Source organism: Convolutriloba macropyga, chromosome 3 (assembly GCF_964194025.1).
Source record: "Convolutriloba macropyga chromosome 3, txConMacr16.3, whole genome shotgun sequence".
NCBI lineage: Eukaryota > Metazoa > Xenacoelomorpha > Acoela > Convolutidae > Convolutriloba > Convolutriloba macropyga.
The window spans coordinates 40,479,174-40,494,296 of NC_134470.1; the positions used below are offsets into that span (position 1 = coordinate 40,479,174).

The 15,123-nt window shown below is 36.8% G+C and overlaps 1 protein-coding gene across 1 annotated transcript in view; it reads left to right on the plus strand.

Moving 5' to 3' along the window:
• The window catches only part of LOC142336203 (vam6/Vps39-like protein), a 79,570-nt gene that overhangs the window by 21,133 nt on the left and 43,314 nt on the right, over positions 1-15,123 (plus strand). The window contains exons 4-7 of the mRNA XM_075384857.1: positions 2,217-2,440; positions 7,177-7,305; positions 7,780-8,097; positions 13,487-13,744. Of these exons, the coding sequence (XP_075240972.1) occupies positions 2,217-2,440; positions 7,177-7,305; positions 7,780-8,097; positions 13,487-13,744 (929 nt within the window). The remainder of the gene's footprint in view (positions 1-2,216; positions 2,441-7,176; positions 7,306-7,779; positions 8,098-13,486; positions 13,745-15,123) is intronic.

Genomic DNA, 15,123 nt, shown 5'->3' on the forward strand with positions numbered 1-15,123 from the left:
GGCGACTATGCATCGTTCCATCTCTGCAATGTTTCCTCTTGGAAGTTCTTTGATTCGTTCGTCCAATAAGTCTCGGAAGGACGTCCAATCTGCATTGTTCCAATCCCAGGTCAATTGTCCTTTGATCCATTCAGCTTGGTTGACTTTAGCACTTAGTTCGATCGTGATTGGCATGTGGTCCAAATTTAGTTCCTCGTGTGTTTCCCATTCGCACAACGTTTCTGTTTCCGGATGTCAAAGTGAGATGCCAGGCGTACTTTCGATTCCAGTTGCTGGTTCTCTTCTCGTACGCCTTCCGTCATTCAGCAGGGCTGTTGCTCCTCCTAGGATCGTTTCCGCTATCTCATTGCCTCTATCATCTTCAATGTTTTTATCCCACAGTTGATGGTGTGCAGTCAGGTCTCCTAAGATTAGCTCATTTGTTCTTGGTTGCAGATTCAGTTCTCTTTTTTCCAGTGAGCTAATTGAGTGTGACCTTGCAGAGGGATAGTAGAGGTTTGTTATGATTATTGGTTCTTGGTGAGTTTGCACTTGAATGCTCACTCCTTCCAATGCTTGGTTACCTTGGTTTGCTTCGCAGGGGATTTGTTGGTAGGTTATCCCGTCCCTCACTCCCCTCCTCGAGCTGTAAAGGTTTCCCCGCAACCGACTGATAATATTGTAAGGTGGGATCGACATTGGTTTATCCGTTGGCAGTCTCTTGGTTTCTTGTATACAAGCTATGTCGATTTTGTTTGTTGGAGGTAGTGTGCTAGCTCTTCAGTTTTGTTGCTGATTCCATTTGCGTTCCTTTGTAAGATTTTTAGTTGCTTGGTGTTACGGGGTTGCGATTCTTGGAGAGCAGGCTGATGCAGGCAAAGTGATAAGCTTGGTTACAGCCGCTGCAGGTTGCTCTTGAGGCTCCTTTGTTGATTTTGTTAGCACATTCTTTGCATTCTCTTCTGATGAGCTGATTTTGTTTCGTTTGCTCTTGGTTGCAGTTGCTCCCTGTGCATTTGATGTGCACTTCTTGATTACATTGGTTGCGGTTAGCAATTAGTCTAATTTTTGTTTCTCAGTGTGCGCATGTTGTTGACGGTCTTGGTTTGTCATCGGTTTCCGCGGGGTCCGGCGATCCGCTGCAAGTGCCGCATTTCCACACTTCGATGAATTTCGTGTTGTTCCGTTGGTGGCGGCTAATTTTTGCATTCGTGTTGGAATCTTCCCTTGAAGTCTGTGCACTGGATTCCATTGTGTACTTCTGAAGGTCTGTCTGCATTTGTCACATTTCGCCCATTCTCTGTGCATTTGTAGCATACGAGGGAGTTATCTTCCAACGTTTTTCTTGCTTGGTCCCGGCTGAGCCCACTGCAGATTCCTTTGATGTGGTACGGTGTTCTGCAAGACTTGCATTGGAGGTGACTGTCTTGTACCCTTTCCTTGCAGCACCCGCAGACCGGTCCTGGGTTGGGGTGGACATCTCCGGCCCTAGTGATCTTCATTGCGTGGTAGTCGCTTGGCTCTCGAATACATTGGGCCTCATGTATTCGCCAAAACAAAAACCCGATCCTGGCATAAATGGCTGTAGTGATGGTGGTTTATGCCCCTCTTCGGGTCCCATTGGGTCCGTTCCCACCGGTGTGGGTTTTCGGCTGTTTTGTCCGTTCCCCCTTCGTAACCTCTCGGGGTCCACTCCCACACTGCGTTGAAGTTGGAGGATTGTGGGAGCGCTGTTGATGCTGTAATGAACGATTGCTCGATTGCATCACAATTCGATTGTTTCTGCTGTTTATTTACACAAGAGCAGTACCACCCACAGTTATATATAAAGAATTAAGGATCGGATTTAAAACGCTCAAAATTTTTGTAATTCAATTGTAATCAAAGGGGAATAGATTTAACCTAATTTTTGTGGAGCTCAATTTTAAATTAATTTGGAGCGAAAGTGCGAAAAGAGAAGGAAAATTGCCAAAAGGTCAAGGATTGATTGGAATACAGAAGTTCACAGCTAACATTCTTTTCGACGGATTTTTACTATTTCAAATTTCATATTTTTGTTCTTTCGGAAAACCGTTAACGATTGTATCATTGTGCAGCTACTTTACCGCAGTGTTGATTGTTTTGGATTCATTATGGCGAAGACTTCCTGAGATGGTGTTGCTTTTCGCTGATGAGTTTGTATCTGATAATTCTACTTGTCATGCTCCTTCCTTTTGTAATTAAGTTTACATGTTTAGGAGATGGAACTGAGAAACCCCTCTCGACTGTGGGTTCCAATATGGACTCAGTTGTAGCTAAACTGGGTTCCGAGGCCATAGCTGTTGGCCACGACAACGAGATTATCCCATTGAGTCCAGAGGGAGATGCTATCTGGAATTCTGGCATCAAGTTTGACCAAATTCCATCTCTGATTGAGTACGACGAGCCCTACATACTGGCTTTGACTGACACGTCGGTTGAGGTCCGTATCTAGCCGAGATATATAGTTCGCTTCTTTGTCGAAAATCAGTATTTTATCTTTATAGAGTGGATCACCATAATTGTCAATTGCTGACTGATTATTGATTGATAGCCGCTGTCAGCCTCTCAACAGCTATTATTTAGGCGCTCTCCTTTTACTATCCAAAGCATTATGGTTGTATTAGTGTTCTATCTTTTTTACAATCCAGAAAATTTGGGTTGTATTGGTTTTCATTTGAAAATTCAAAGAATTTGAATTGTATTGGGGCGCTGTCTTTTTTACGTCTCGAAGAGGAGTATTGGTGGTGCTTCTCTTTGTTGGTCGGTAGTTTTGTTGGAGTGTATTTGAAACCGGAAATGAAATCCGTGAAAAGTTTTAAGGTGATTTGGGTGCTGAACAAAATGAAGAGTGGAGCGAAAAGAGTGTTTTTTTTGTTCATACCGCTGTTTTCGCGAGAGCGAGAAATTGAGGTCTGAAATAAGATTCTGTAAGTGAGCGAAGTTTTTTGTTCACGTGAGGCTTCTTAAAACAGTTATCAATTTCTCTCAAACGAAGTTTGTAGCAATTATATTAGTCCTGTTGATCTTTTTTAATGCGATTTTTCGCTTGACCGATGTTTTGTATGACCCATTTGACTTTTCGTCGCTAAAAACGGGATAAACAGGTAGGGCACACTGGGCTTTAAGTTTCATTAGAGGCCCTTAGCCGCGTTTAGTCGTCCTTCAAGTACTTAGTGTGGTGAAGCTACTAGGGAGGCCGTATTTTAAGGTTATTAGGTCATTTTAGGAGTTTTTGAGCCCAAATGCAATTTTTCCGTCATTTTTCAAATTTCTTGTTGGACCAATCTAAAAATGAAGCTAGATAAAGTTGATAAAAGTCTATTGCAAGACATGAGGACTTTTTATGACCATTTAAAGAGCTATATGTTTTGGTAATCCAAATAAAAACACGCAAATTAATACTAATTTTCACAATTGTTTGCAAGCTTTTTGTAAATGTTTGTCGTTTTTTAGCCCTAGGTGCAAGGGAACCTCCTCTAAGGTTTGATAAGTTGCTGCACAGTTCCTAGTGGTAGTGAATGCACATCGTTCCGGCCGTAAGGGCCCCGTGTAGCCAAAGACCCCCTCACTGTTGTCAGCCCCCGTCAGCCCCAGGTGAACCCACCCCACCCCCCCCCCCCCCCAACTGCTCGCCGGTCGTTTGAGAGCAATTCGCCCGACGTTAGTTGGTTAAATTTCTACTTTGGCACCACTTGCTTTCAAAAAATTTAAAACGTTTTGTATTAACAACTGTAACCTGACTTGTTTTCAAAAGTTGTCTGATTTTTTTATTTTGTCGTTTAGATCTTGTCGTTTTGTGTTCAAGAATTTTAGCTTGTTTTAAAACTTGCAATTTCTTTCTTTTTTTGACATTGTCATTATTCAGGATTTCTCAGCCTCAGTGGTTAGAAAAACTCCGTTGGGGTTTGATAATACGTTGCTGTAAATTTTTTTTGGCCATGGAAGAGTTTTCGACTTTTTAATATCACAAATTTCAGCAATATTTGGTAAAAACATTTTTTTCAAGTTTGATGGTTTTGAATTTATTTTCAAGTTGTTTTGGGTAATGATGGCCGAAAAAAATTGCAGATTTTTATGCAGATTTTGGGCTGATTCTCGTCTTTTTTTTGCCTATTTTTGTATTCAGAGGTTTTGTAGTGGTGTTGCTGGAAGTTAGTTCAACTTAGACAGGAACTTCTTGATACAAAACAAAAATTGTTAACTTTTTTCTGTTTTTCGTTCTTCGCTTTTTATTGTTTAACTCTTCCAGGTTGGTGAACTCTTGACCAGAAGTATAAATAAAAGTTTTTTAGTATAATGGTTTGGAAGCAGCATATTCATAATTTATCCATAATTTGTAGCTAATTTTTGTTGAAATTTAGCAGAGCGTTTCTTGATTTTGTCCTTTCCCTAATTTCTTTCCCTTACTTCTTCTTCCTATTTTCTTTCCTTTACCTCCGTGTTCTCTACTTAATTTTGTTTTTTGGGTTCTTTCTTTTTTGTAATCGTTTTATAAATGAAATTTATACGTTCTGCATGGTCTTCTGGCACACTATTGGAGTTGAAATTTTTATCAGATGCTTGCTTCATCAACCTTTCTGGTCGGATATTTTTTCATTGTTCATTTTCATGTTATTATTTCAAAGTGATGTGTTATTAGGTAGGATAATCATCGTATCATTTTGGATGGTCAATCGTCGCCTTCGTATCATTTCCGGAATTGAATTCTTCCGACTACGTTTTTTTTGAAGATCTATTCACACCTTTTCATGATTTTTTTCACTTTCAGTCACACACCTTTTCAGTCAAAATGGAGAAGTGAAAAAATTTTCGATCTATAGAGCCGAAAGAAACTTATGGAGGCGAATAAAACCTAGTCAATAGAGGCGAATGAAAAGTAGTCAATAATTTTGAGCGTGGTACTTTGTCTATGCATGAAGTATACATGTTGAAGGCTATTACTGCATTTCTCTGAACTTGAGAAACTACATTTATCTGTTGGCTGGCTTTATTCAATTGCTCTGCTGGTCAGTTCCAGTAGTTTTTAAGGTTTCAAGCAGTTCTTTTGATCGTATTCCAAGACTTGTTCTGATGTTCTTTTTTACAATCCAATGCATTTGGGTGGTTTTGGATGTGTTTTTTTGTAAGATATGCTCCTTCAATTTTCTTTGACATTGAGTTTTCAAAACGGGGTAATCAGGATTTTAGCTTTTATAATTTTAGCAGTGGAAATACCCAATTCGATTGATATTAATTGATCTGCTAGTCAGGTAACGTAATCTTTACTTTTTCCATCAATTTTTTGAATTGTTATTCAGGTCTTTTCCTGCTTTGTTTTGATTAAAAAATCGATTTGCTTTTTTATGGCGTGTTTTTTTTTGAATAAATTGCTATTTTAACGTTTGAAGCGTGACTTTCTCATTCACTGTTTCAACTACATGGATTTGAAATTCTTCCACACTGTAAATTAAGCAATATAGTGCATACGGTCAATACCTCTTTCAATTTCGTTGTTGGACTTTTTCGTAAATGGTTTTCCGATTCCATTCAGTGTCTCTTCGAGGTCTAATTTTTTATTTTGTCAATGAAAACTCTTTGATTTATAATTCTGGACTTGTCCTGTTATGTTTTTTTTGGTAAGATGTGTTTACACATTTTTCTGACTTGAGCTTTCAAAACTGGATAAACAGGGAACGCTCATTGGGCGTTAGGTTTTAGATCTTAGTAGCTGCTTTCAGTATTCTTGCGGTTGCCTATAGTGAATTTTTAGGTGTTTTGAATTTCTGTGTCAAGGGCTTAATTTTTGTTTGTTTTCAATTTTTGTTAAAATTTAGAGGCCAATGAAACATTTTAAGGAATGAAACCATGCTAGTGAGTTGTTTAGAGGCCAAACATTTTCTTCCGAAACCTGTGTTCTTGTTAATGGGTATTTTTAAATCGATAAAATTTGGACTAGTTCAGGACTTGTCCTGCTGCTCATCTTACGGGAAGAGTGAGACAAATTTGCTATTTGTCACTTTCAAATCGTCTGTTCTCAAGTAATCATTAATTTTGAGCTTGGTACTTTATCTATGCATGAAGTATACATGTTGAATGCTATTACTGTATTTCTCTGAATTTGAGAAACTACATTTATCTGTTGGCTGGCCTTATTCAATTGCTCTGCTTGTCAGTTCCAGTAGTTTTTCTAGGTTTCAAGCAGTTCTATTGATCGTATTCCAAAATTTGTTCTGATGTTTTTTTTACAATCCAAAGCATCTGATGTTTTTTTACTATCCAAAGCATGTGGTGTTGGATGTGTCTTTCTTTTTGTAAGATATGCTCCTTCAATTTTCCTTGACATTGAGTTTTCAAAACGGGGTAATCAGGATTTTAGCTTCAATAATTTTAGCAGTGGCATTACCAATTTCGATTGATTTTAATTTATCGGCTAGTCAGGTAACGTAATCTTTACTTTTTCCATCAATTTTTTGGATTGTTATTCAGGTCTTTTCCTGCTGTTTTGATTTTAAAAAATCGATTTTCCTTTTTTTCTATAGCGTTTTTCTTTTTAAATAAATCACTATTTTAATGTTTGAAGCGTGGCTTTCGTCATTTACTGTTTCAGCTGAATGGATTTTAAATTGTTACACGCATTAAATTACGCAATATAGTGTATACGGTCAATCTCAAAAGAGCAAAATCAAAAACATGATAAACCGAAAAAGCCCGATCATTAAGTCAAAGTGCATTAGGTTATAAAAGCTTGTTAGAGCGATTGCTAGCTTACATTAGCACTAAGTTTAATAGCTTTCAATTTAGAATCTAAATGGAACTGTGCAAAAAAAAATAGAACACTTTTTGAAACGTAGGAAAAAAATTCTGTCATTTTATTTTCTTTTTTTTTCTGTTTCATTCCCGAAGTGCGTCGACGGCTTCTATGTTCCGGCGATTTGCCGGCTATGTTCATTGTTCAGCACAGTGTGAAATTATTTAAACAATTGCTTTTGGTTGTAAATAACCATTTTTGATTAAAAAGTAATTTTACATCGCGAAAAACATTATAATCAGGTAATGGTACTGACCAGTGGTCAGTAAGATGCTTATTTGAGTTCTGCGTAGTTTGCACTTAAGGATTTAGACTGCGGTTGCTTAACTGCTATTAGGACTTGGAGCAATTTTGAATTGAAGAACAATGTAAAATTGAGCGTGTTTTAGGTGCGTGCGTTTATGCGTGGAGTAAACCACCTGGTACAGAAGGTGGAGATCAGCTCCCCTCTCTGTGTGACCAAGTTCAAAAAGGTCATTTGGATTGCAAACAAAAAGTGTCTTTTCCGACTCGCCCAGGTTTGTTTCTTTCAACTCTTCGCCTCTTTCAAGCTCTCGAGAGAGAGAAAATTTCTCTGTTTTTAGTATATATACAAAAGTAATTTATAGAAGTAAAACACAAGTGTTTATGAATCGTGAAGGAGAAACAGAGCGGACAACGTACGGACCCATTCGGGTCACCACGCGTTGCACTTACAAAACATAGTAATCATTTTAAATTGAATTTGAAGGCCCCCCAAAATATGATAACTTTGTCGAGAAATTTCTGTATTTTAAAAACTGATCATGTGCTCTTCCTCGTCGTGCACCCGAACGATGACATCGATGAATTTAACTTCGAGAGGTTGCGTTCTAAACATGTTAGTAGGATTTCCCCAGTCCATGGAAATCGGCTTTGTCGTGTAATTCTGTCCACCTTCAACTCACAATATGACCAAAGAAAAGATAGGAAAGATTTGAAATTACTGTAACTTGATTATTGTTCATGTTCAGAGACCAACGGAAATTCAGATCACTGGCGCTGCAAATGATAAACAGTTCAAAATTGCTGAACTGCTAGCTGAGAAAACAGCAGAGCCCCACGAGAAAAAAGTAACGAGGATAAATCTCATACGAACGCTGGACGCACTCGACAAGTTCAACCGACAACAGTTCCAAGCTGCCTTTACTATCTTCAAACAATTGAAAGCGAACCCAATACATATCTTGGGTCTCTATCCAGACCTGATTACACTCAATATTATTTCCATGTTCAAATACCCACAAACTGTCAACCCCATTGCAAAGAAGGACTTGGATATTGCCATTAAGGTCGCTATTAATAATTGTGATTAATAGCCGCCCTCATCTTCTCAGCCGGCTATTATTGCGCTCGTATTTTTTTTACTTCGTCAAACTTTTTTTCGCTTTACCATTTTGCCGCTTTTTCGACATTTTGCGTGAAATCTTTTTGACTTCTCTAGGCTAGTTTCTCTCTTCTCTCATTCTGCTAAAAGTGAATTTGAACATCAGTTGCTAAGCAAAGCAATTCAAAATGAACAGAGTCGGTATAAAAAATTGAAGTCAGAAATAGAAACGGGATAAACCCATAAAGCCCAATTTTAGATGCCCGCTATTTGAACGTCATTCCTATAAGTCTTAGTTACCACCTCTAATGCTTATTTGTGTTGATAGTAGCCCCTGTAGCCTCTCTAAGAAACAGAAGTATGTTCAACTACGAAATGCCATCAAAATAAATCGGACTTAAAAAATATTTTTGTGCAAAAATCTTTTTTTTTCAATATATTCTATTCGTTCAATCCCAATCATGCTTATTGGAATCAACGGTGGCGATTTTCCGGCAATCTGCCGGGTATGTTATTTTCTTTCTTACTTTTTAAAGCTGCGAAGCTGTAAGATGAGCGGAGCTATATTACGGTATTCGTGGTTTCAAGAATTTGAATTGTATTGGGGCGCTGTCTTTTTTAAAAGCTCTGTTCACCAATTTTCACAATTTTTGAAGTCAATTGCAGTGATGATTTTGGTCACGCCGAAACAGGAAGTGGAGCGAAAAAGCTAGTGGTTTTGTGGCTTTTTAAAAGTTTCTTCTAACTTTTTTGTTTATAAGTTTGTGTTATTTTTGATTTTTATGGTTGTTTCCTAGTGGTTTGGTGGTTTCTTGTAACTAATTAAAATTTAACGCCAATTTGCATGTTTTTCAGCTATTTTGCTGAATTTTATGCGAATTTTTGCTATTTTTGGTTGATAGTTTTGTTTTACTGCCTTAAGTAGGATTTGAAGAGACGCATGTTTCTTACGGATTTTTTTAGATACCAAGTGAGTACATTTCTGTTGTTTCAAATTTTGAACTCTTTTTAATAGCCGCACAGCGATAGCTGGGGCTATTATTGGCCTTCTCTTGGTTTTTTTTTATTTCGTCGTCATGATTTTTGTTACGACCATATGACGTCACAGCCACTTTTTGTTCATTCGTTCATGCAATTTCAACTGAATTGCATGTGTGACGTCATTTTTCGCTCTTAGTGGAGCGAGTTTTTTTGTTCATGCGCATGATTAATTTTTTGGTCACACTTGACTTACCTCAATCTCAAAAATGACTTCCTCAATTTGAAATTGACTTTTATTTACTTTAATTCAAAGTGATAAGGTCAAATGGGTGTGTGTCACTCTAAATGAAGGTTATTTGAGATCAGCTAATAGAGGCAGCAATAACTTATACAGATTTTTAATCAAAATATAACAGATCAGCCTTCAATGAAAAGACGAATTTTTTTGGTCTGTCTTTTTTACTGTTTTTTTTAGACTGCCGATCTACGAATCTATTGCGGCTATTTTCTGGCAATCTGCCAGCTATGTTTCTTAATTTGTTGCAGTTATTCGGTTTTTGTAATCTTAGAATAGCCTATTAGCCCAATTTTAGCGTATTATGACTTCTCTCTTGTTCTGCGAACATTTTTTTAGTCTTCTTTGCTTAAATGATTCTTTTTGTTGACTTTTTGTGCCCTTGTAATCTACTTTTAGTTCAATTTCGTTTTAAGAACTTTCTTATCATTATAGCTGAGAAGCTGTAAGCTGTGCGGAGCTATATTGCGGTGCTGTTGGTTTTTTTGTCTCGTCGTCTGACGCTTTTTTTCGTTTTACATTTTGTTCTAGAGCGTTCTGTCGCGTCATGTTTTCAGTCGCTTTCACGCTTGATTTTTCACGCTTGATTTCTTGATTTTCGCGTGACCTAAATTGAGCGTTCTGAATTTGTCTGTTGCTTTAAAGTTGGTTGTAATATAGCAGTTCATATGTGTCTTGTAGCCGAGTGGTTAATGCAGCCGATTCTTACGCCGGGGGTCGGTGGTGCGAACTTCTTGCGTCGGGATAATTTTTTTCCAAATCTGTTTCTATCTGTATTTGACGGCACGCATGTCTAATCTTTCGCAGCTATTCCGGCAATCTGCCGGCTATGTTTATTATACTTCAAATATTATTCAACTTCTCATGAGTAGTTTAGGTAGCAACTAATTTTCTGGAATTAGTTTCCGGTATTCTTCTGACTTTGTTTTTCATAAAAGATGTGTTCACACTTATGATTTTGAAAGTCAAATTGAAGCGATGGTTTTGGTCATGTCGAAACAGGAAATGTAGCGAAAAAGCGATTATTGTTGCGGCGTAAATTTTTAAGTAGAGTGAGAAAACGGTGTCTGAACAAAAATTTTCTTTCTCGGTGGTGTTTAAATTCACATGCGGCGTCTCTGCTTTGTTTTTAATTGCCGCACAGCGATAGCTGGGGCTATTATTGGCCTTCTCTCGGTTTTTTTACAGTTCAAAGAATTTGAATTGTATTGGGGCGCTGTCTTTTTTTTAAGATCTGTTCACACATTTTGATGATTCTTGAAGTCAAATTGGAGTAGTGATTTTGGTCACGCCGAAACAGGAAATGGACCGAAAAAGCGAGTGGTTTTGCGGCGTGAATTTTTTTCAATCTAATTTTAAAATAGAGTGAGAAAACGGTGTTTGAACAAAAATTCGGTTTCTCGCTAGTGGTTTTTTGTTCACTTGCGGCAATTTCACTCTGATTTTTACTGTTTTGTCATTTTCTTGGATCGGATTTTTTTAAGTGATTTTCCCCCATTCATTCACAGCTCATTCTATGTGTATTATACTTCAAATATTATTCAACTTCTCATGAGTAGTTTAGGTAATAACTAATTTTCTGGAATTTTTTCTTAGAGTCGTTTCCGGTATTCTTCCGACTTTGTTTTTCAATAAAGATGTGTTCACACTTATGATTTTGAAAGTCAAATTGAAGCGATGGTTTTGGTCATGTCGAAACAGGAAGTGTAGCGAAAAAGCGATTGGTGTTGCGTCGTAAATTTTCTAATTTTTAAGTAGAGTGAGAAAACGGTGTCTGAACAAAAATTTTCTTTCTCGGTGGTATTTTAATTCACATGCGGCATCTCTGCTTTGTTTTTTATAGCCGCACAGCGATAGCTGGGGCTATTATAGGCCTTCTCTCGGTTTTTTACATTTCAAAGAATTTGAATTGTATTGCGGCGCTGTCTTTATTTTTAAGATCTGTTCACACATTTTCATGATTTTTGAAGTCAAATTGGAGTAGTGATTTTGGTCACGCCAAAACAGGAAATGGAGCGAAAAAGCGAGTGGTTTTGCGGCGTGAATTTTTTTGCTCTGATTTTAAAGTAGAGTTAGAAAACGGTGTTAGAACAAAAATTCGGTTTCTCGGTAGTTGTTTTTTGTTCACATGTGCGGCAATTTCACTCTGATTTTTACTGTTTTGTCATTTTTTTGAATTGGATTTTTTTCTAAATGGTTTTTCCAATTCTTTCACAGCTCATTCTAGGCCTAGTCTTTTTGTTTGAATTAGGTTTTTTTTTCTCGCTTGTGGTTTTTTTGTTCACATGCGGCATTTTGACATTGATTTTCTGTTTTCTTTTTTCTATCTGACTTTTTTTGTAAAAAATGGGTTTCTCAATTCAATCATAGTCCATTCTACGACTAGTTTTTCTGTTTAGTCAATGAAAATTCTTTGAATTGTACGTCAGGACTTGTCCTGCTATGTTTTTTTATTTCGTCTTTTTTTATTTATTGCGATTTTTGTTACGACCATATGACTGTTACAACCACTTCCAATCTGCTTTTTGTTTATTAGCCACCCTCATCCTCTCAGCCGGCTATTATAGCGCTCCTATTTCTTGTACTTCGTCGAAAAAAAAATGTTTCGCTTTACCTCATTTTGCCGCTTTTTCAACATTTTGCGTGATATCTTTTTGACTTCTCTAGGCTAGTTTCTCTCTTCTCTCATTCTGCTTAAAGTGAATATGAACATCAGTTGCTCAGCAAAGCAATTCAAAATGAACAGAGTCAGTATAAAAAATTGAAGTCTGAAGTAGAAACGGGATAAACCCATAAAGCCCAATTTTAGATACCCGCTATTTGAACGTCGTTCCTATAAGTCTTAGTTACCATCTCTAATGCTTATTGATTTTGATAGTAGCCCCTTTAGCCTCTCTCTAAGAAACAGAAGTATGTTCAACTACGAAATACCATCAAAATAAATCGGACTTAATAAATGTTTTTGTACAAAAATCTTTTTTTTTCAATATCTTCTATTTTTTCAATCGCAATCATGCTTATTGGAATCAACGGCGGCTATTTTCCGGCAATCTGCCGGGTATGTTCATTCGTTCATGCAATTTCAACTGAAGTGCGTGTGTGACGTCATTTTTCGCTCGTAGTGGAGCGAGGTTTTTTGTTCATTGCCGTGATTAAATTTTTGGTCACACTTGACTTACCTCACTCTCAAAAATGACTTCTTCTTTTTAAAATTGACTTTTATTTACTTCAATTCAAAGAGATAAGGTCAAATGGGTATGTGTTACTCTAAATGAAGGTTATTTGAGAGCAGCTAATAGAGGCAGCAAAAACTTATACAGGTTTTTAATCAAAATATAACATATCAGCCTTCAATGAAAAGACGAATTTTTTTGGTCTGTCTTACTGTTTTTTTTGAGACTGCAGATCTACGAAGCTATTGCGGCTATTTTCTGGCAATCTGCCAGCTTTTTTTAAGGGGTGAGCTTCATGCAATTTTCTGCCCGAGGCCATATTTTCGCAATCATTTGACATTTGAAAATGGGTTATGATACATTTGCAACTGTATCATAGATTCGAAAACTATTATTGTCCTCACATTTTTTTGGGGGGGGGGGGAGGAGGAGGAGGTTAAGGATAAAGGGACTCATATGTGTGTTAAAGGCCCCTAATGAAAAGGCTTCTGCGGAATGAATAACAAGCATTAATATTTTATCGCTGAATGAGTTTTACATAGCTTTTTGAACGGTGTCGGTAACCTTTTCAACATATATGTATCTGTTTCTATCTCTATTACGCGGCACGCAAGTCTATTTTTTTCGCAGCTATTCATGCAGTCTGCCGGCTATGGTTGGTGATAGCTTACGTTTCTGCTCTTGAGCTGTTTTTTTTTTGTAAATTGGTATCTGCACTTCTTTAACATGACAAGCCTATGAAAAACTTGATTGTAACTATGTACTGTGCATGGTAACGATTTCAAGCATGGCCACAAGTAAACTTGGTGGAGGCCAAAGACTTACAATTGAAGAAATAATAAACTTAGCATAACTTAAGATGTTGATTACTGTAAGCACAGTACAGATTGAACAATGTATTGTAGGTGCTGGTAGAGTATCTGCAACAGATACGAAAAGAGTTGATTGAGAAGGAGAAGAAGGGTATCACTACTATCCCTCCTCAGGAGTACTTTTCACTGGCAACCACAACTACTGAACTGCCAGCTCAATTCCCAGTGGCCAGTTTGAGGGAGGTGATAGACACAGCACTCATGAAAAGTTTCGTCCTATCCAATGACCCAGAACTGGGAAATCTGCTCAGACTGGACAATAATAGATGCAGCTATGACACGACTGTTAAGGTGAATTTTTTCAATGGCAATAATTTTTCACCCTTGTGAATTGCCGAGAATTAAAATTGAGTAAAAGTGTCATGTGAACTGTTTTTTTAGCGAAAGATTTTTTGTGCATGCGCTTCGTTGAGTGAATGACTTTTCGAGGATTTTAACCATTTTCAGTCAATTTGGCTCAGTGTTTTTGATTGTTTGTTTTTTAAAAATTATCTGTTTGTTCATTTATTTCTTGTCTCGGTACAATAATTTCTTGAGCTGTTGTTCATGCATTGAATTTCTTGGTTTTTGATGAAGTGTTTTTGTTTTATACATTTGTACACATACTAACCCAATTTGGCGCTTTTTGTGCACTTTTGTCGGGGATCATAGTATAGTGTTAATTATAATTCATTATTAATAGCAGCTCTCGACTTCTCAGCCGCCTATTATAGCGCTCCTGTTTTTTTTTTTCACAATTCAAAGAATTTGAATTGTTTTGGGCCCTGTCTTTTTACGACTCGAAAATGAGTTATGTTGATCTATTTTTTTAATCGGTCAAGTTGTTCTAAGACAGGATATAAAAGTCAATGACGCTCGTGCAAAAAATTTGATTTTCTTTTGTTGTTGAGCAAAAATGGAGAGCGGAGAGAAGAGATAGTGGTGTTTTTGTTACACCAGCTTTCGAAAGAGCGAAAAAAGTAAGTGTGAAAAAAAATTCGCTGAGCGAGTGAATTTTTCAATCTCGTGTTGCATTTTCAAAGCAGTTTTTTAGTTTAAACGCTATTTTTTTTCTATCAGAAGGGTTTCTCACAATTATGTGCGAATATTTCGAAGCATTTTTTTTAGTTCTTGCCTTACATTTTGGGTAAAGTGGTATATTTTAATATTTGCTAAACCATATTAACAAGCAACTGCAGAGAGTTTGGAGCATTTTCGACCATCTCAATCATATACTACAGTTTGATGTGCAATTTTGATGTAGGTTTGTGATTTCGCCGTTTTATACGCCTTTGTATCGCTTTTTGTATCTCTTTTCCATGTTAACAGTGTGTAAGGTATTTTTTGATTGCAACTGGTTTTTATGTTTGTATTCGCGGACTTTTAGTTTCGTTAATACCAATTTAAATTTGCTTTGGAAGAAGAAATTAGGCTACATTTGAACAATTTTTTTTTTTGTTAAATTTCTGTTTTTGTAGTTTTTTTGCCTAATTTTTCTTGTTTTTTTTAAGAATATTCTGTTAAACTGAATTGATTAATCAGAATTTGTACTAGGGTTATTATTGCAGAGTGAAAACAATTAAATTCTTGATAGCACATTTTTTCATTGAATAAATTAGTTCTGCAGTTTTTGTATTTTTAAATTCTTGCTCATGTTTTGTTTTGGATGCGAACTATTAAAAAGTAGAACT